Here is a 21,443-nt window from a genome sequence, read left to right as displayed (position 1 = left end):
TTTAAAGCGCAAAAGAGGCAGATTTATACCTTGTAACCACCAGATATATTCTAATTGACATAGATAAAATATGTTTCTTATTTATATATAAATTTACTATGCCATGTATGTCATTTCAAGGTGTGTGACTTAAATATTATTGGAATATGTCATACATCTCTATTTTACCACGATAATCAAAATACTTGAGAATGAATAATAAGTTAGCGTTGGCAATGTATTGACCATGACAAAACAATAGGACTTAACATAAAAGCACATTGTATCGGACTTTAAAAATAAACAATATTGATATGAGTATACACATATGTTAGTAGATAGGACGTGATGTTCCTTCAGTAACGCGCATCATTCGTTACTTTTCGTCATGCATATTTAAAATTGCAACAACTAAAAAGATAATGAAAGACAATATAAGGTTGTTGTCTAAGCTGAGTAAGCTAAGATTGTATATTGTATTCAGATGTTTGTCATTTGAATAACCAAACAAACGTGTCACTTTAGACAATGACAAAAACACAGCATACCATGACAAACAAACAGCATACCATTACAAACACCTAGCATACCATGACAAAACACAGAATACCATGACAAACACACATCATATTATGGCAAGCCCACATCATACTATTATAAGCACATATAATATGATTTAAACCCACCTCATTTCAATTAAACTCAGTGAATTCTATCACAAGCACACAACAAACCATGTCAAACACACAGCATGCCATGACAAACACACAACATACCATGACAAACACACAGCAGACTATGACAAACACACATCATATAATCACAAACACATATCATACCACCACAAACACACAGCATACTATGGCAAGCACACATCATACTATTATAAACACATATCATATGATTTAAACCCACCTCATTTCAATGAAACCTCCGAAATATCAATAGTCATCACTGGAGACAGAAGAGGCGTTCCATAGAAGTCTACGAATATCTTCAGGACAATTGAAGTGATTGCATGTTTGTTTCCTGAGCTATATATACCTAATAGCAGAACTCCTAACACAAGACAAAAAAGTAAGAGAGATGTTATTTTAATTAAACTTTTAAGACAAAATTAATTTTGATAACATTCAAATGTTCTTCTTAAAAGAAAGAAACTAAAACCACAAGACCACTTATATTCAACATCCAACATAAGTTCCAGCATGACAATTGTCTATTCACAATCCCTTTACTAGAAAATGTTTGAAAACATAAAAACGGAATTTAAGATAGGTATAACAAAAACGTTTGTAAATGTATTGTTTGGAGAGAATTAATATGAGCCGTGCTCTGTGAAAAAGAGATTTAACCCATTTATGCCTAGTGGACTCTCCCATCCTTCTAAATTGGATCAATTTATTTCTAAAATTAGGGATGTCTAGTATACTTATTTCTATATTTAGAATATTTATTAATGAAAATCCTTTCAGCAAACAGCGCAGACCCAGATGAGACGCCGCATCATGCGGCGTCTCATCTGGGTCTACGCTGTTTGCAATGTCCTTTTTTCAGGACGCTAGGCATAAATGGGTTAATGTATGTGCGTGAAGTGCAGTCCGCCCAGGCTAATCAGGGACGACACTTTCCGGTTTAATGATAGTTTCTGTGTACAGAGAGTCTCCTCCGAGCAAAAATCCAGTTTAGGCGGTAAATGTCGTCCCTGATTAGGATGTGCGGACTGCACAGGCTAATCAGGAACGATACTTTACACACACGCATTAAACCCCATTTCCACAGAGCACGGCTCATATACTGTTTGCACGTTTCCATTAACGCTGCATTTTGATTGTATAATCTGCTAATGTGGTCTGTGTATCAGCGTGACGAGTCCAACCACGTATTCATACTTATTTGTTAACGCACTCTTTTATTGCTGAAACGAATTTCTTTTTTATGCGTAAATCTTAACGAAGTTCGTCCATAGTAAAAGGTGACATTTTTCACGCAAACGGTTTCGTTTTGCAGTTTAATGAAGACGAAATTGAAACGAGCTTCAAACGCCAGCGAATAAACGTCCGATGGCGCCATTGTTGTTCTATCACTTGCAGCTTTGGACCACATTACGTTGTACTTATCAGAATTGAATAGCATTCGTTCTGTATTTTATCGGTATTTGTACTGTATAAAACATTATGCATACTGTATGCGTAATTTTGTCGACGGTTCATTTACTTAAGTCCAGAAAAAGCTTTGTAATTCTGAACTGTAACTCCAATGTGGCAAAATAAATTGCGCTTATAACCCCAAATATATGTAATTTTTAATACCTATATGCATTTAAACATGACTATTGTCGGTAAAACATTTTATCGCAATTTTATAAATGTTGTTAATTCTAATTTGGCCGCGCTCTGTCAAAAGGGGGTTTAATGTATGTGCGTTAAGTGTCGTCACTAATCAGGAACGACATTTTCCGCTGTTATGGTATTTTGCGTTTAAAGAAAGTCTCTTCTCAGCAAAAATACAGTTTAGGCGGAAAGTGTCGTCCCTAATTAGCCTGTGCGGACTTCACAGGCTAATCTGGGACGACACTTTACGCACATGCATTAAACCCCTTTTTCACAGAGCGCGGCTCATTCATATATGCGTGTCCAAATGGTATGTTTACATCCTGACACTGCAGATAAATTACTCTTGTTAACGCAGTCTAAAACGTTTTCACGTAACCTGATAACGATCACATGCATTTTGAAGAAATGCTGACCTGTTTACTTATGAAGATGCGCAATACCAGTTTGCAGGATCACGTGACTTTGTGGGGTTCCCAATTAAACGTTAATGGAAGTTTACACACCTGTAAGAGGTGGTTTTTTTAAGTAACTCTTCAAAACAATTTTCTTACGAATTTCAACTAGCGCTTTAAAATAGACAGATGTTTATGCTGCTTATTGCGCAGTAAAAATCATAAGAATAACTTTATTTAATAAGCCTGTGCGCTTGTTAAAGAAATCCAATGTGTACAGTATGTTTATGCTTTACGCATATGAGTGGTGCGGTAGTCGAGTGGTAACACTCTGGTTCAAAATTCCAGAGGTCCCGGTTCAATTCCTGGCCGGGGCGCTGGAAATTTCAGAAATGCTTCACGTGTTTCCCACCCAACTAGAGATGTGCTGGTATGAAACCCAGGTAATTCTCGCGTGTATCGGTGCTATACAATGAGCACGTAAAAGATACAAGAGATCTATTCACAAAGAGCTAGGGTATCGCACCCGGATTTCTTGTATCTCAATACTGTCTATTTTTGTTGCTGTCTCTTCAGCAAACAACAAAGGATCCCATTGGAAATAAGTGCTTGCACTTTCATGGGTTATCCTTGACTGCAAGGTCAAAAGAAATACAATACGCAACGTGAAACGTATACGAGGATTTATTCTTATACCTTAAGATATCGGCACACACTCCAAGAAAATCTGTCTTTTATGCACAAAAATTGTTTGCAAATGTATTTTAATAACTTGGGATATTTAAAAAATAAAGTTCCTAACGGTGTGGTTACATTCTGTCCAGACCGTGTGTAAACCCCAGAAAGATTCTGCATCATACGATAATAACATCTCAAAGAGGATAACAACATTTTGAATATGGATTCCGCTGTTGTATTTTAAGTCAATAACATTTAATGTTAAAATTTGGAGACGCAGATCTAGAATTATGTCATTGCTTGTTGTTTGGGATTATTTGTGAATGCATTTTTGCAAATTAATTGATATAAATATGTAACAACAGATTGAATAACACTAAATTATCTTTCTGCACACAAACATATATCCTTAACAAAAAATAAACCAGTATTAGATCTATGTGTTGCCTTTTTCAACCCAATAAGTCGCATCGATAAAAATCTTAAATATTTAAGTGGATATTTTTCTATTTTAGCGTGAACTTAAATTAATATATATTTTAGTTGTTTGTGTCGCATAACCTTTTACAATGATTATATTCAACAACCTTTATACGAATGAGGAAGACTACGTTTCCCAATTACCAATGAACATATACATGATATTATGATATTTATTATAACAATTAACGTGTACTTACATTAAAATATGATTGATATTGTGCAACTTTCAACATGCGCAATATAGTTAAACATTTGAATTATATACATGTTATCATGTACGGTCCATATATTATGCATTGAAAATATTTATAAAGCAATTAACAGGTGAAATACGATATGTTATTTTAAAACAACAAAACTATAATACAAACGAAAGCAAACGTAAAAAAGCGACATACAATATGTAAACCTTCAAATAATGGCTTACTGCTTTAATTATGGATAAAGATTGCCATAAGGTATTGTGTAAAATAATGAATTGTAATATATTGCTTGAACATTGTAACAAAACATAAACTGAAACATATGTAAATATATTGATATGAATTATTATTTACACGGACAAATTGGGTTATCCATCGAAAGAATGAAATGAAAATGTAACGCATTGTATTACAAAGTAACACAATAACCGTTTTAAAAGGTCAGTAAAGTATACTAATAGAATTGCAGAAAGATGCAATATTAATATTGAAGATGCAACAGACACGTTCTTACTGTATGATACAAACAATATACTGTTTAATCACAACTAAATTTAATTAATGCTGTAGGAATGAAGAATTGCCATCTAGATTGGTTTCTGTTTGTTTTGTGTACATTTGCCTCGACGGTACATAACTACGCTGAAAGGGAATTGTTCACAGATTATGGTTTGTTTTTTAACGTTGTCTTTATGAGCTTTAGATTGATTAATGTAAACATCGGAACTAAAAAGCTGCAGTATAAAAGAATAAAAAAGAGAGGGAGAAAACAGTTATCCAAAGCTGGACTCGAACCACTGACTTTTTGAGTAAAGGTCTAACGCTTAAACTACTCGGCCATCCAATCTGATAGGTATGTAATGGTATTGTTTACTTTATAAACGCAATCTATGTAGTGTCCAAAAATATTACGATAACAGAACTCTCGTAATTATTCAATCGTTTCGCGTTTGTAACGCTTTATAATTTTCAGGTTTTTAAATCGTCAAAAGATGCATATTATGGACACATAGTGCATCGTAAATATTCAGTATTATTGTTTCCTCGCAAAAAAACATAACTACAACACAAATTTCAAAGCTGAAACAATTTATCAATTTTGTCAATTTACATATTGTGAACAGGTTCCTTTAAGTAAAATCATAAAGGTATGATATACACAAGTTTAAAAGTATATGCATAAATTAACCTCTCTGTGTGTTTATTTTAATGTTTGAATATTTTTGTACGACATTGTAGATGTTCAATATCAAAAACACGTTCCATTTGTGATACAACAAATTATACATTGGTTGATCTGACACATACAAAATTAGTAATCTTTAAGATCGGAGATATGGCCCGTTTGCAACTCTATATAATTATGCAGTTATTTAAAGGAAACAATCAAAGTGTTAAAATGTGCTTTTTATAAAAAAGAATGATGCATTGTGTCATTTATACCGTGGATATTCATAAATGCAGAGAAACGCTCTAATAAATTTACAACGCCCAATGAATACAACACCTGCAATTATAAATGATTAATATATCCACACCACCAGATATACATGTATGCATGCGTTCATGCGAAACAAATGTTCATGATATATAATATATATATATATATATATATATATATATATATATATATATATATATATATATTGGTTTAATATATTTCTAACATGGTACCCATGTTTAAATAAATCTGTTTAGCCAAAGCTAGCACCAGGGCGATCAGTATCGTGAAAAGTGAATGTCCAACTGGCAATACAGATTGTGCACCTGAAACTGTGAAAGAACGAGCCCATTATAATATAAGATTATACATAACAAGAGATGTGTTCGTCAGAAACACAATGCCCCCTATTGCGCCGCTTTGAAAAATATTTTTTTTTACCTTTGAACTTGAAGGATGACCTTGACCTTCAACTTCCACCACTCAAAATGTGCAGGTTTATGAGAACGCCGCTTTGAAAATATTTTTTTTAACCTTTTACCTTGAAGGATGACCTTGACCTTGAAGGATGACCTTGACCTTGAACTTCCACCACTCAAAATGTGCAGCTTCATGATTACGCCGCTTTGATTTTTTGTTTTACTTTTGACCTTCAAGGATGACCTTGACCTTGAAGGATGACCTTTACCTTGAACTTCCGGCACTCAAAATGTGCAGCTTCATGAGAACGCCGCTTTGAAATTTATTTTTTTAAATATTTTTTTGACCTTTGACCTTGAAGGATGACCTTGACCTTGAAGGATGACCTTGACCTTGAACTTCCACCACTCAAAATATGCAGGTTCATGAGAACGCCGCTTTGAATTAATTTTTTTGACCTTTGACCTTGAAGGATGACCTTGACCTTAAACTTCTACCACTCAAAATGTGCAGCTTTATGAGGTACACATGCATGCCACATATCAAGTTGTTATCTTCAATATTAAAAAATATATGGCCAATGTTAAAGTTTTTGGACGCCATTAATTTGACATTTGACCTTGAAGGATAGCCTGACCTTGAACTTCCACCGATCAAAATGTGCAGCTTCATGATAACGCCGCTTTGAATTTTTTTATTTCTTTTTTACTTTTGTTGACCTTGAAGGATGACCTTGACCTTTAAGGATGAACTTGACCTTGAACTTCCACCACTCAAAATATGCAGTTTCATGAGCACGCCGCTTTGAATTAATTTTTTTGACCTTTGACCTTGAAGGATGACCTTGACCTAAAACTTCTACCACTCAAAATGTGCAGCTTTATGAGGTACACATGCATGCCAAATATCAAGTTTCTAACTTCAATATTAAAAAAGTTATGGCCAATGTTAAAGTTTTTGGACGCCATTAATTTGACATTTGACCTTGAAGGATAGCCTGACCTTGAACTTCCACCGATCAAAATGTGCAGCTTCATGATAACGCCGCTTTGAATTTTTTTATTTTTTTTTTACTTTTGTTGACCTTGAAGGATGACCTTGACCTTTAAGGATGAACTTGACCTTGAAGTTCCACCACTCAAAATGTGCAGCTTCATGAGAACGCCACTTTGATTTTTTTTTTACCTTTGACCTTGAAGGATGACCTTGACCTTGAAGGATGACCTTGACCTTGAACTTCCACCACACAAAATATGCAGGTTCATGAGAACGCCGCTTTGAAAAAAATTGTGTTGTTGTTGTTTTTCTACCTTTGACCTTGAAGGATGAACTTGACCTTGAACTTTCACCACTCAAAATGTGCAGCTTCATATGATACACATGCATGCCAAATATCAAGTTGTTATCTTCAATATTAAAAAAGTTATGGCCAATGTTAAAGTTTTCGGACGGACAGACGACATATATTTGACATTGACCTTGAAGGATGACCTTGACCTTCACTTTTCACCACTCAAAATATTCAGCTCCATGAGATACACATTCATGCCAAATATCAAGTTGCTATCTTTAATATTGAAAAAGTTATGGCAAATGTTAGAGTTTTCGGACGGACAGACGCCATAAATCTGACATCTGACCTTGAAGGATGACCTTGACCTTGACATTTCACTACTCAAGATGTGCAGCTCCATGAGATACACATGCATGCCAAATATCAAGTTGCTATCTTTAATAGTGAAAAAGTTATGGTCAATGTTAAAGTTTTTTTCGGACGGACGGACTGACTGACTGACATCCTGACATACTGACACACTGACACACTGACATACTGACGGACAGTTCAACTGTTATATGCCACTTTACCTGGGGCATAAAAATCATGTTTAATACACTTTAATACTATACAAGAATTAAATCTAGTATGATGTCATGATTGTACGAAGATACTTTGCACATGAAGATTTCTAGCGGTCGATGCTCCTTTTCAATCTGACATTAATAAAGACATTGACCATTTAAAGTGGCAATTTTCTAACGCGATACATTCAGCCCCAAATTGATACATTGGGCAAATTTACAGTGCCCAGTTACTAAACCGGGTAAAATTTATACAATGTGCGACAACTATTAAGCTCGCTATCTTTAACCGGAAGCTGACCGTTTTATGTATGCATATTTTAAAATACCGTTTCTCTATATATAATAGTTTCGATATAGGGTAAAATATGTGATTGATAGTTGTTAATCATTGGTTGAGTTTACAGAAATTTATATTTGGCCCATGATCTGTGAAAAGGGTTTTAATGCATGTGCGTAAAGTGTCGTCCCAGATTAGCCTGTGTTGTCTGCACAGGCTAAACAGGGACGAAACTTATGCTTTTATATTTTTCATTAAAAGAAAGTCTCTTCTTAGCAAAAGAATAAGTTTAGGCATTAAGTGTCGCCCCTTATTGGCCTGTGCTGACGAAACTATACGCACATGCAGTAATCCCCCTATTCACAGAGTGCGGCTCATTTGTTTTGGTCCTTGCTTACTCCAATTGATTTTCCGAAAACCCCCTATTCACAGAGTGCGGCTCATTTGTTTTGGTCCTTGCTTACTCCAATTGATTTTCCGAAAAGCCTTGGACAGATGGTTATAAACTTCTCTTCTCTTCTTAATTTCACAGAAGGACGTGCTACATAATTCGTGTACGAACAAAGCCGCGTAAGACGATTGCACACTACTCAAGCTTGTAATGTGTGTCAAATGAAATCATAAGAACCAGGTCAATGATGTCGAGCTTTACCTGCGTAATTCTGCGAGAGTTTATCCACGGTAGCCGCGATGGTGTCCGAGGTCTTGGCGAGGAAGTTCAAGTTATCATCGTTCAACATCATTCCCAGACTGTCACAGGCGTTGTGGTAGCATTTCTGCATTTTTCCGCGGAGGTCCGCTAAAGAAATAAAACATGTTTGTTTACTAATTGATATGCACAGTTACTTACTACAAAACTTGCAAACAAATTGTAATCGTCATCAGTTAGCTTTATATTCCGTTCTTGTGACTGTATTTGACACAACTAAATAAACATAAAACTACACGTTTATGAAGCTATTTACCTACCCGCTTTCATAGATGTGGTACTTCTTTACATAAAAACATACACGAGCAAATAATGTATGCTTATTCGTACAAATCTGACTTTGAAGCCATACCTGAGTCAGAAACAAATATGGCTGGAATGTTGTTTAACCAGAAGTTAACGTGGTCACTGCGGAATAAATCGGTAAGTGCATTCGGCGGTAGGTCTAGAGCCAAACCGAACATTTCTATTTCGTATTCTGCTCGCCCCATTTTGTTCCATTGCTGATGAAATTCGTTGGCAAGGCGACCGTCGCGGACCGACTGAAATACTGTCGCGAGAAAGTCCCCCTCAAAGTTGTCGGACTGGAGACTTTTAACAACATCGGGAAAAAGTTTCTTAAACTGAAACAGAGACAATGCCTTATCGATTGATTGAGTCAATACTTGTCGAAGCTATGATGGCCTGATTTACCGGTATATATAAGGGCTAAATTATAGCTCATGGTGTATACTAAAGACTATGTTATTCAACTCATAAGACAAATCATTAGAGGAACATGCGTTATTGCCATTAATCACTGAAAGGACCACATAGGATTTTGCTTTCTTTTTCTTATTTTATATTATACTGTAAGTATATAGCAGTATGTCGATTACTTAATATCATTCTGGTTGGGAAAAAAACATTAAAAAATCTAGCCATTTTATCAAATCTTAATATTGAAATTCGATTTAAATTACGAACGAATGTTTGCAAGAACACCGTCTAATACATTCAAGTTCCTGAGTATTAGTATTGTGTGCAAATACAGTTTGTAATTCATTACCTTGTCAAGATCAGCAGGTGGTATGATCTGGGACGACGCGCTATTGTTATAGTCCATCGCCGTGTCAAGAACGATGATTCCAGAAGGATTGAATGCGCCCACGGTTTGTGGGTAGTTCTTCTGAATCCATGGCAACAGCCATTGTGATATTAGATATTTACTACCCAGTAAACCTTTTAAAAACAAACAATTTATCGTCAACATAACAGTTCTAGACTTCTTCTAGTATCATAGATCGAAGTGCTTTGAATTTGCTTTAAATTATGTGATAAAAGGTTGATGACGACCATTTATTGTTACCGTATTCAACTACACGTTCAACTACATATTCTCAGACTTAAGACTCAGACATGCTATCAACAGTATTAATTAAGCCTCTGTTTTCTATTAATACTATATGTTCAAGCCTCACTTGCTATACATCACCTAAATGTACACCGTTCTAAATTTAGAACCATGTGTTTGCGCTATACGCAACATCGGTAGTAGAGAGAGGAAAACTCTCAAGTATTTGTATTGTGTCTACATCTTTTCTGATTCTAAAGACGTAGAATGTATTGGTTAATACGGGCCTATATCGTACAGAATAAAAAGTTCATAAAAATAAATTTAATAAATTGACTTTCATAATCCTAAACGCAACCATGTATATATGAGACATATTCCATTTGTCAAACAGTTTGTTACTTATCATACCAAAATCTTCTTCAGGAGTGTATTTGGAGAACTCATACTCCTCGTGGTCAAACGCTGCGAATATGACGGTGTGTTTCCGCTTTGATCCCACTGACGTCATCTGGCGAGCCACCTCCAGGAGGGCTGCACATCCAGATCCGTTGTCGTCAACGCCTTAAAGAGCCCTTGTCACAATACATTGGTTGCATGAAGGTGTTATATTGTGTGTTGTTAAGTAACCTATCTCTCCTTTAAGTAGGCCAGTTGTCAGTCATTGACATAAATATGTGATTTTATCACATGTCATACCGAGTTTCCCATGTAATATAACCATTACGAATATTCTTATCTTACACATGTGTAATATACTTTCTAAGCGTTTTCATTGGCTTAGTTTTCGTTCGATCGACCAATCGCATTTTGTTATTTTGCTGAAATTACGTTGCAACGTCAAATGACGTCGAGAAATGTAAACAACATCGGAATTTATCATTATGTTTGGGTAAACATTCATTTAATTTGCTCATTTAAAAGCATGTGATAAACAAGCGATGGGTTTGTGAAACACTATGTCCCCATATATATGACCTTTGACCTTGAAGGATGACCTTGACCTTGACCTTTCACCACTCCCAATATGCAGCTCTATGAGATACACATGCATGCCAAATATCAAGTTGCTAGCTTGAATATTGCAAAAGTGTAGTTAAATGAGCGATTTTGAATCATATATTTGACCTTTGACCTTGAAGGATGACCTTGACCTTTCAACACTAAAAATGTGTAGCTCCATGAGATACACATGCATGCCAAATATGAAGTTGCTAACTTCAATATTGCAAAGGTTATGGCAAATGTTAAAGTTGGGGCAAACAAACACACCAACAGACAGTGCAAAAACAATATGTCCCCCACTATAGTGGTGGGGGACATACAAATAGATCTGACACTCGTTGTAATTTCATACCATATTTTATTCAAATCGTCCAGGAAATTCGTTAGTTAGCTCGCCAAAGGCTCGCTTACTAACAAAATGCCTGAAATCGTTTAATAAAATATGGTATGATATGACAACTCATGCCAGATTCTATATATACGACTTATCTAGCTATCTTGGAACGGTAGGAAAATAGGACACCAATGACATAAACATACCATAAGTTTTAAAAAGCGAAGCGTAAATTACTCTCGAATAAAGTGTAGGACCCTATCACATTTAAAGACAAACAGTTCTGTTACTATGGTACTGGTTCTGGTACAATGTCTATAAAATCGGCGTTACTTAAATGCAAGAATGTAAAATGTAATTGATTGCTCTTTGCATGATAAGTTATAATTACGCAAATCAACTAGTTTTTTTAACATATGAATACATATGTTGTTAAATATATATATATATATATATATATATATATATATATATATATATATATATATATATATATATATATATATATATTTGCAATTAATGACTGCCTTTACCGTAGGTTCAGTACCTTTAGTGATGTTGACTGTATCGTAGTGTGCACCGACTCCAATAATCTGGTCATCATATGTACCAAAGTTGTCACCTTTTAAAATTCCAATTACGTTTGCAAAATCATCCTGTAAATAAAGAAAAAAAAGCAAATTTCGCTGTTTTGTGCCAGAATAAGTTATACATGAACATGTATTAATTTTAAATATCTCCTTAATTCGTTATCGGTTACTAACACCCATTCAATAGTAGTACCAACATGCAGATTGAGAATGTATAATTGTGAAGCCAGAGATATTTTTGATTGTCTTAGTTTTGTTATGATATCTTGGTATCTGAAAAAAAGTCAACATTATGTGAACTGCAAAAACTCTGGACTAACCCCTTCCCACACAAAGTTGTGGTAAGTTGTTTCCAGTCCGAATCTCCTGAATTCGTCGTGTATAAACGTGGATGCCCGTTGCTTGTATTTTGGGTTAGTCATGTGATGGCGCGTGTCAGAAAAGTAGTCCGTCAATGTTGACCGCAAGTACTCCAAGCTTGCAGCATGCGTGACTGACATAGTAAAAACAAACAGCTTCCATTGTTTGGTATGGTAATTTATATTTAACGAGTGTACGTAACACAACTATCTCGCTTAAGCATTTCATTATGTTTAATACCGGTGCTTTATATGGACGTTGCAGTTTAAATCGAGAAAATACTTTGCAACGTCTGAGCGATGTGTTTATCATCTTACAACTTTTGTGTGTTAATTTTATAGTGTTTTTTTATTCAAGAAATGAAAGCAATGGCATTTGTACTTACATACGACGCAAGCTTCCAGCATAAATATTTGCAGATACCACCGTAATCGCTCAGGATTAAAGGATTACACCATGCACTATATGCTTTAAAATAAGTATTATACTGTTTGTAGGTGTTATCTGACTTTGATGTTTTGACCAAATCCTTCTGTAGCGAGCTTTTCCAATGTTCTATTAGAATTACTGTTCGGACTGTATACACTGTAATCACTACATTGAGTTCATTAATAACACAACACTTTATTACCGTAATAACTCTATGTATTCGGACACTTAAAAATAATTAATTTTTTTTCGTGTCCGAAGACTAAGATACGAAAAATATTAACAAAATACATGTGTCCGAAAATAGCGTCAATTGTATCAACGACAACCGGTAATAGCACGCGCTTGTAAAAAACCATGCCGTATAGTATAAATTACAGTTATACATGTTTGCACTGCATTTTAAATAATTGTAAATGCTTAATTTATTTGACAGAAAGTTACTTCAAGGTCGTACTTTGACCAACGAGTTCAAAAATGAGCATGTGATGTACCGATACACGCTTGTATGAACCTGTAATTAACGCAATAAAAAAAAGCAAACTATGAATTCTTTGTTTGTTCATTTCCGATAGTTGTTGTGTAACACCTTCCATTGTTCGTAAAACTTGTAATAGGGTGCATCACAATTTGAAACATTTAGTATTTGTCACAGTTATTTTACTGAGAAGGGGTAGTACCATTGCGGTAGATAATTGAACTGTTAATTGGCACTACCCCTGGTAATTGTCATAACGCTTATGCTATCGGGCGAAACCATTGTTTAATACCGATTCACAAGGTTATTTACCCAATAACGCAAATGTAACGGTCCATTGCCCTCAGGCATTCACCCGCAATGTTTTATGATGTTAATTTGGTTGTAAAACCCCATGATCGAAGTGTCATTAGATATCGAAAACATGTTCGAAATTTGGTAAAATATGTAAAATATACTGTCCGAAAACTTAGAGACATAAATAACGGACGAAAACTCGTGTGTCCGAAAATAAAGAGTCACGAAAAATAATTAGTTTTGCTAAAAAAGGGGGTGTCCGAAAACTTAGAGTAATTACGGTAATATTTTAGATCGTATTTTATTTCTATTTTAACACAAGTTTATATTCCAAAATAAGCTGTTTTTATTTGTACACTTAATATTTAGTTATTTTAATATTGCTGGTCTTAATTCAACTATAATTCCACAGTAAAAGGTTTCCGTTGTTACTTCTTAAAGGGGCATTTTCACGTTTGGGTAAATTAACAAAATTGAAAAAAATTGTTTCGGAATCGCAAATTTTCGTTTTAGTTATGATATTTGCGAGGGAAACAGTAATAATGAACATTTACCATGCTCTAAAATAGCCATTATATGCATCTTTTGACGGTTTTAAAATCTGAAAATTATAAAGCGTTGCAACGCGAAACGAATTAATCATTTGGAGAGTTCTGTTGTTGTCGTTATAATCTGTGAAACTACGAGGATTGGTTATATAAAGTATAAAATGCATCTGTCATTTTATAAAGAAGGATGGCCGAGAGGTCTAAATGGGAGACTTTTTACTCCAGGACTCCAGGGGTCAGTGGTTCGAGCCCTGCGGAGGGTTACCTTTTTCTTTTTTAAATTTTATTCTTGATTTTTTTACCGGAGAATTTAAGATCCAATTTTTACATTTATCGTTATAAAGAATTTAATGACAAACTTCAAAACATGCCAAAATCTGTAAAAAGGCCCCTTTAAAAGCCTAAATTCCAACTCTCATCTAAACTCTTTCCAGACACGTTATTTAGCTACAATTTTGTCCACTCTCACCAAACAGACACACACTTATCAACATTCCCAACATAAACAGCCGATAAGCACAGCCGAAAATGTCATCTCTCTCGCAACAGAGCACATTTAATCTAAAACAAACAATCTCTCTTTCTCGAACAATATCAGATATCCGATTCAGCATCCACACCCAAGGTATAATTAATCGCAGTTCGCGACACCTTCAGAATTTCTTGAGACTTTTGCAATTCTGATGGAAGACATTCTCTGCTGATCCAGCGACCCATCTTAAAGGCATCTGTCAAATGTATAAATCATTTCCAATAAAAGCATACATTAATACTGTAAATTTACTTACTTTAATAGTTTCCTTGCTCGCTTTTTTTGCAAGTAATCTCCAATTTGAATTTACATTACCCTTGCTCTCTTTTTTGCAAGTATTATAATTTAAAAAGTGTTGATTTAAACCCTTGCTTTCTTTTTTGCAAGTATTATCCTTTTAAAAACATCCATTTGCTTTCTTTTTTGCAAATATTCCATTCCTCGTGTACTGTACACGACTTCGTAAGCACCAGGTGCAAACGGTACCAGTCGAACAAAACATTCACCAAACATGGTTTCTATACATTGTTCATAGCCATACATGCGAAACAATATCCATTAAATCATAAATACAAATAAAAACACGTGACGTATCCAAACTATACCATAAGTATAGCAAAACAGTCGAAAACATTCATATCACATTCACATAACAACGCACATATAGTGTTGTTATATTCGAATAGCAAGTACTTCACTACAAAAACGTCTTGAGCTAAATACAAAGTGATTGTTGCTCACAAAAATATTCTGACCTTTGTCGAACACAATAATATCCTTTATAAAATGCTTTTGTACCATGCCGGCCTCAAATAAGAATGGCCAAAATGCTGCACTAGGCCATCTGGGTACCACCAAAACGCCATGCGCGTTGCATTCTAGAAGGTGCATAATTGTTTTTCCTACCAGATAGATAGGTGGTACTAACCAATTCAAATCGGCACCCCAAAACTGGGTAAAACAATCAACTGCTTCCGTTTCAAAATCATAGAATTTTGAATTATATCTCAAAGTCTTTTTATTTTTTAAAGTAGCAAAGCGATCAATCGAAAATGTACCCCAGATGCTATTCAAATACTCAAAGAAATCTCTTGAAACTTCCCATTCATCTGCATTATTAATTTTACTAATACTGTCGGCAATGGAGTTTAATTCTCTAGGAACCCATTGTATTTCTAGTCCTATGTTCATCTTCAAACAAATACTAAAAATGCTCAGAGCTAGATCATGTAACTCGAGATTAGAACTTCCTACCTTCACCACTTGTACACATGATTGAGAGTCAGAAAACCACTTTACAAAATCCCCCCTTAAAAAATTACCGTAAGCCCGTAAAGCTAGAAATACTGCTTTAATTTCTCTATAAGTAGAACTTTTAGCAATCATCATTAGACCATATATCATGAAAAATGAAATCTGGCCTATCAACAATGTAAGCCCCGCAGGCAAACCCACTTTCATCACTGTACACTTTCAAAACTTCGACACATGTACATTAACTTAGAGGTCTTGATTGTATGCCATCTATGCGATCTAACCAAAATCTTAATTCTGAAATACAAAAGCTATCTGGATCAAGGGCTTTAACTCTATCCCACAACTGTCTAGAGGTGATTACGGAATAAAGAAATCTAGTCATTAATCTTGCTAGACTACCTATAACAGGCATCATAGAAATAATTTTCCCCGTACATCTAGCTAAATCCCTAGCCGAAACCATTGGCATGGAAGAATATACCTTTAAAAGAGTATTTTTAAAATCAAGCGTTCTTCGATCGGGAATTTCGATAGAAAACATTTGGCTATCCCAGATTAATCTTACCCATTCTAGCCTCTGAACTGGTATCCATATTGACTTTTCCTCATTGATTACAAGTCCAGCTTCGTGTAATGTATTTCGAACAAAATTTGCATCTTGTGTTGCATTTTCGATATTAGAATTAGTTCCCCAACCGTCATCTAAAAACATAACAATTTTTATGCCATTAAAACGCCAGTATTTAATGATCTCCCTAAGGCACTTAACAAAACAAAAAGGTGCGCAAGACAAACCAAAAGGAACCACTATATAAACATAGTATTTACCATTTAAAGAAAATCCCAAATATTTCTGGTTTTCAGAAAATATGTCCAAATGATAATAACCTTTTGACAAATCAAACTTGAAGCAAAAACAATTCGGATCAAAATATTCAATCCCCGTTTTCCAGTCTTCGAAAGTCATTTTTTCTTTCCATATGTATTTATTATCAAATCGTAAATCTAAAATCAACCTTTTCTTGCCGGCTGCATTTACGGCTACACTTAATGAGGGATTTCTATTGATTCTACAATAAAGCCATTATTTAACATATCCTGCACGGACTCGTTTACAAAATCTATATGCTTTAAAGCTGATTGGTTATTTGCAGATACACATTTATCAGGTAATTCTATCAATGGTAATTTGTAACCGCCTACAATACAGTCAATTATATCAGGGTTGGCACCGATGCTTTTCCAAAAACGAACATGTCTCTTTAAACTGCCTTTTACATTTCGACGAATAACCAATTGAATTATATCCGATACGATTACAACAGCATGCACATATTTCGAGCAATTTTAGCTCTAAACAAGCGCTTTATCGAGCTAATCGCTAAGCCCTTGAACAACAGACAATCTCAAATGACATAAATGATGTTTAATGTTCCGAAAAAACGATTATATAAAAACAACGCTTTCAGATTTGGATTAAAAAAATGTTCATTTCAATTATCACAATCAATAAGGGTTGTCTTGTAACTGTAAGGAAGTATTTGCCACTGAAAAAAGCCATTTGAAATATATATTTTTTGAACAACAATCAATAAAACGCGCCCAAACAGTTCAGAGTATATATTAAACAGATAACAAAATACAGTGTGGTACACGAATTACCACAGTTATAAAACTGGAGCTATCCTATTGTCTTTAAAACATTGTATTGCAACAGATTTATTAATGTTGTAAATTCAAATTACCAACGTGTCCAAATCGTATGCTCACATCCTGACACTGCAGATACATTACTATTGTGAACAGAGTTGAAAACGTGTTCACATTAACCTCATAACGATAACATGCATTTGTAAAGAAATGATGACCTGTTTACTAATAGAGATGCGCAATACGTTACGAAAATCCTGAAGAGGATAACGACATTTTGAATGTGGATTCCGCTGTTGTATTTTACGAAAGGTTGAGGTTAAGTCAATTACAGTTAATGTTTAAATTTGGTGTCGCAGATCTAGAATGATGTCATTGCTAGTTGTTTGGGGATATTGGTGAATGCATTTTGTTAATCAATGTATATAAGTATTTAACAAAAGATTTAATAACTTGAATTATCTATCTGCAAACAAACATCGTTTACAAAGGTAAACCAGCATTACGGGTTGCTTGTTTGAACCCAATAAGTCGAATCCAAGCAAAATAATAAAAAATTATGCTTGATATTTATTTTTTGATGGTGAACTTAAATGCATATATAATTTAGTTGTTTATGTGGCATAGCCATTTAAAACTTATATGTTTTACAACCATTATACGAATGAGGAAGGCTACGTTAATTGCTTTAGAAATATTTTGAATGCATCATATATTGACCGTACATGGTTGCATAGTGCATGTGTAATTACATTCGTATTGTTATATTACATTAAATAAAACCATGTATGTGTTCAATGGTAATTAGGAAACGTAGAAAATATCTGGTGGTTACAAGGTAGAAATCCGTCTCTTTTGCGCTTTAAAACTTATAAAATAATCGCGTTTGTCGAAATGGACGTATACGTCTAGAAATTCTACTTTCGGTTTTAAATGCGGTACCGTTTGAAAAATAAATGATTACATGCTAACTAGGCTATATATTTAATTTTATCTATCTCTATGAGAATATATCTGGTGGTTACAGGGTAGTAATCCGTCTTTTTGCGCTTTAAAACTTAACAATAATCGCGTTTATCGAAATGAACGTATAAGTATAGAAGTCCTACATTCAGTTTTAAAATAAAAACAAAACAAAAAACTTGCCAAGTAGGCTATAGATTTAATGATAATTTTGCACACTTTCAAATTGCATCTATATGTATCGATTAACATGTACTGCATATCAAGGTGTGTGGCTTTAAAGCAATTTATTACAATCCATTATTTCAAACAATCCATTATTTTAAACAGTACCTTATGCAATTCTTTATCAATAAGCATAGCATTTAGCTTTTTTTTAATGGTTTCCACATTGCGTTTCGCCTTTTGTTACGTTTGCTTTCGTTTGTATTTAAACTCACTTTAAAGTCTTCACTGCATCACAATTTTTGAATATTCGCACGGAATGGATGTGACGCATTCTCAACATTGTTTAGAAACGTTTTTTGTAAGCCGCTGAATATTCAAATACATTTTATAAACTATTAACGAAGTTCATTTTAATGTGTCAGTGTTCGAAATCGATCGATAGAAATTCAATTTTGAACACGGTATACAATCAATAAAATTATTTGAAATAAATAAAGCGCATAAATTATATATAACATAAGATGGTGTATTATATTTCAACATGGTGTTTGAGATAAACGGCTGCATTAGTCAAGCAATAACTGTGCCTGCAGATTTTTATCAAATGCAGCAGCCGCGATTGGCATACACAAGAAATGCGAATCAATGTTAGAAAACCTGATATATTTCTTTTAATTTAAGTGCGCTTTTGCGTTGTGGTCTGTTCTATGCTCGTTGAAAATTACCGCATACTGTGTAAATAGTTCTTGACTTCTCTTTAATGTTTTAAGATTCGTTCTAAATGGTTGTTTGGTTCCACTAACCCGACCGACTTTTGTTCTTGTTTGTTACCCTGAACTTGTTTCTAGTTATCCAGGTTGAGTTTCCGGTCGAGCTACGTTGCATTCGATCATATTTGTCGCGTTCTGAGAAAACTGGGCATAATGCATGTGCGTACAGTGCCTTTACAGATTAGCATGTGCAGACACATATTTACATCATTTTGTTTTTATACGAAACTCTTTATAACTTATGCCACACTATTGTCCATTAGCAAACAGGTCATTGTATCATATCACTGGTAGTCTTTACCATACATCGCATGAACCCGCAACGTACAAGTGAGGTGCTTTACGTTGGCGGTTCGAGCGCGTATGGGTACGCTTCCATCGTCATAAATGTCACGTGCGTCTGACCGTCGTTTTGGTATAACGTACCTCGGAGCTTTTTGCTTTTTATGTTGATGCTGTTCCGTTATTCCTAACGGCAGCAACATTTTTCTGTGGACACGACGTATACGTTTAGAACTTGGTTGGTCTTTCTTGACGTCATACACGGGAATTTCAGTGTTCGGCTGGTCGATTACCACATATGGCACATCTTCCCACTTGTCTGCGATTTTCTGCTTCCATCGTTGAGTCACATTTCTTACTAAAACCAAATCACCTGGCACGATTTTAGCGGCTCTAGCTTTTGCGTCATAGACCATAGGCCCCACGTTGGGCGCCATTGTTGCCGGCCTAGCTACGCGCAATTTGCGTACTTTGGGTTCGGCGACAAACTATCGAATCAATCGAGGTTAAAGTTTTAATACATCGATAAAGGTATCTGCAGGAATATAAAATGTCCTACACAAATAATATAATGTTTCAATCAAAATAGAATGGCTGCAGTCCAGGTACATGTTAGTATACTTATAAGTACCCGGGGTACATGTAAGTAGTACCCGAGCCGACATTGACCAATCGAGCATTGAGCACTACTAAGTACTACTACCACTGCATACACATGTATAAATTTGTATCAATGCCATATTTATGGAAATAAAATATTATTAAAGTAAGGCGAATGAACGTCATACGTTCTTTTTCTAAACGGCGTGAAAATGATAAAAAAAAATGCATCGACGTGCTTTTTGAGCATGAGTTTCGATAAGATAGATGTTATTTTACAGAAAATTGACAAAAAGTGAATAAAATTGATTTACAAAAAAGCCGACAACGACCGATATAGCGGTAAATTTCCCGGGTACGTTATAGTATATTTACCGTACCCGGGGTACATGTAAGTATACTTATGAGTACCCGGGGTACATGCAAGTCGTACCCGAGCCGACAATGACCAATCGAGCATTGAGCAATACTGTAGTGAAATAAGGTCACTTCCAACAGCCTTGCTGTTGGGCTAGCTCTTTAGTGACGTGGTTAAAGTGTCTGACAACCACTCTGGAGGTCGTGGGTTCAATCCCCGGCCTGAGCTCAGTATTTCCACATTAATGGCGACGAGGCAGAAAAAGAACTGTGAATGCGGCAATGGGTCTGAGCTGTTTAATGGTTTCTGGGAGGGCCATGCGGATGCAATACATGCTGTAGCGGGCGTGCAATATGAAATAAGATCACTTCCAACAGCCTTGCTGTTGGGCTAGCTCTTTAGCGACGTGGTTAAAGTGTCTGACTACCACTCTGGAGGTCGTGGGTTCAATCCCCGGCCTGAGCTCAGTATTTTCACATTAATACTTAGAACTACTACTACTTCTATTACTACTACTACTGCATACACATGTATAAATATGTATCAATGCCATATTTATGGAAAGAAAATATTATTAAAGTAAGGCGAATGAACGTCATACGTTCTTTTTCTAAACGGCGTGAAAATGATCAAAATAACATGGAATCCGATGCTTTAAGTGTGTTTTGTAACCCACAAACAAAGTGATTTATAGCCATTTCCAAAATG

The 21,443-nt window shown here is 35.1% G+C and overlaps 1 protein-coding gene across 1 annotated transcript; it reads right to left on the bottom strand.

Annotated features, from left to right (window-relative positions):
• Window positions 1-3,375: 3,375 nt before the first annotated feature.
• LOC127856970 (uncharacterized protein YfbL-like) lies at window positions 3,376-12,825 on the bottom strand. Its single transcript, XM_052393182.1, has 8 exons — window positions 12,789-12,825; window positions 12,364-12,536; window positions 12,001-12,109; window positions 10,526-10,678; window positions 9,830-10,002; window positions 9,134-9,404; window positions 8,725-8,871; window positions 3,376-5,844 (listed from the first exon to the last, which is right to left on the bottom strand). The coding sequence occupies exons 1-8, from the start codon at window positions 12,808-12,810 to the stop codon at window positions 5,723-5,725; spliced, it is 1,170 nt and encodes a 389-aa protein (XP_052249142.1). The 5' UTR covers window positions 12,811-12,825; the 3' UTR covers window positions 3,376-5,722.
• Between the last annotated feature and the right edge of the window lie 8,618 nt (window positions 12,826-21,443).

This window comes from Dreissena polymorpha, chromosome 14 (genome assembly GCF_020536995.1).
Source record: "Dreissena polymorpha isolate Duluth1 chromosome 14, UMN_Dpol_1.0, whole genome shotgun sequence".
NCBI classification, from domain to species: Eukaryota; Metazoa; Mollusca; class Bivalvia; order Myida; family Dreissenidae; genus Dreissena; species Dreissena polymorpha.
The sequence above is the reverse complement of the archived record's forward strand: the minus strand, read 5'-3'. Positions and strand labels throughout refer to the sequence as shown.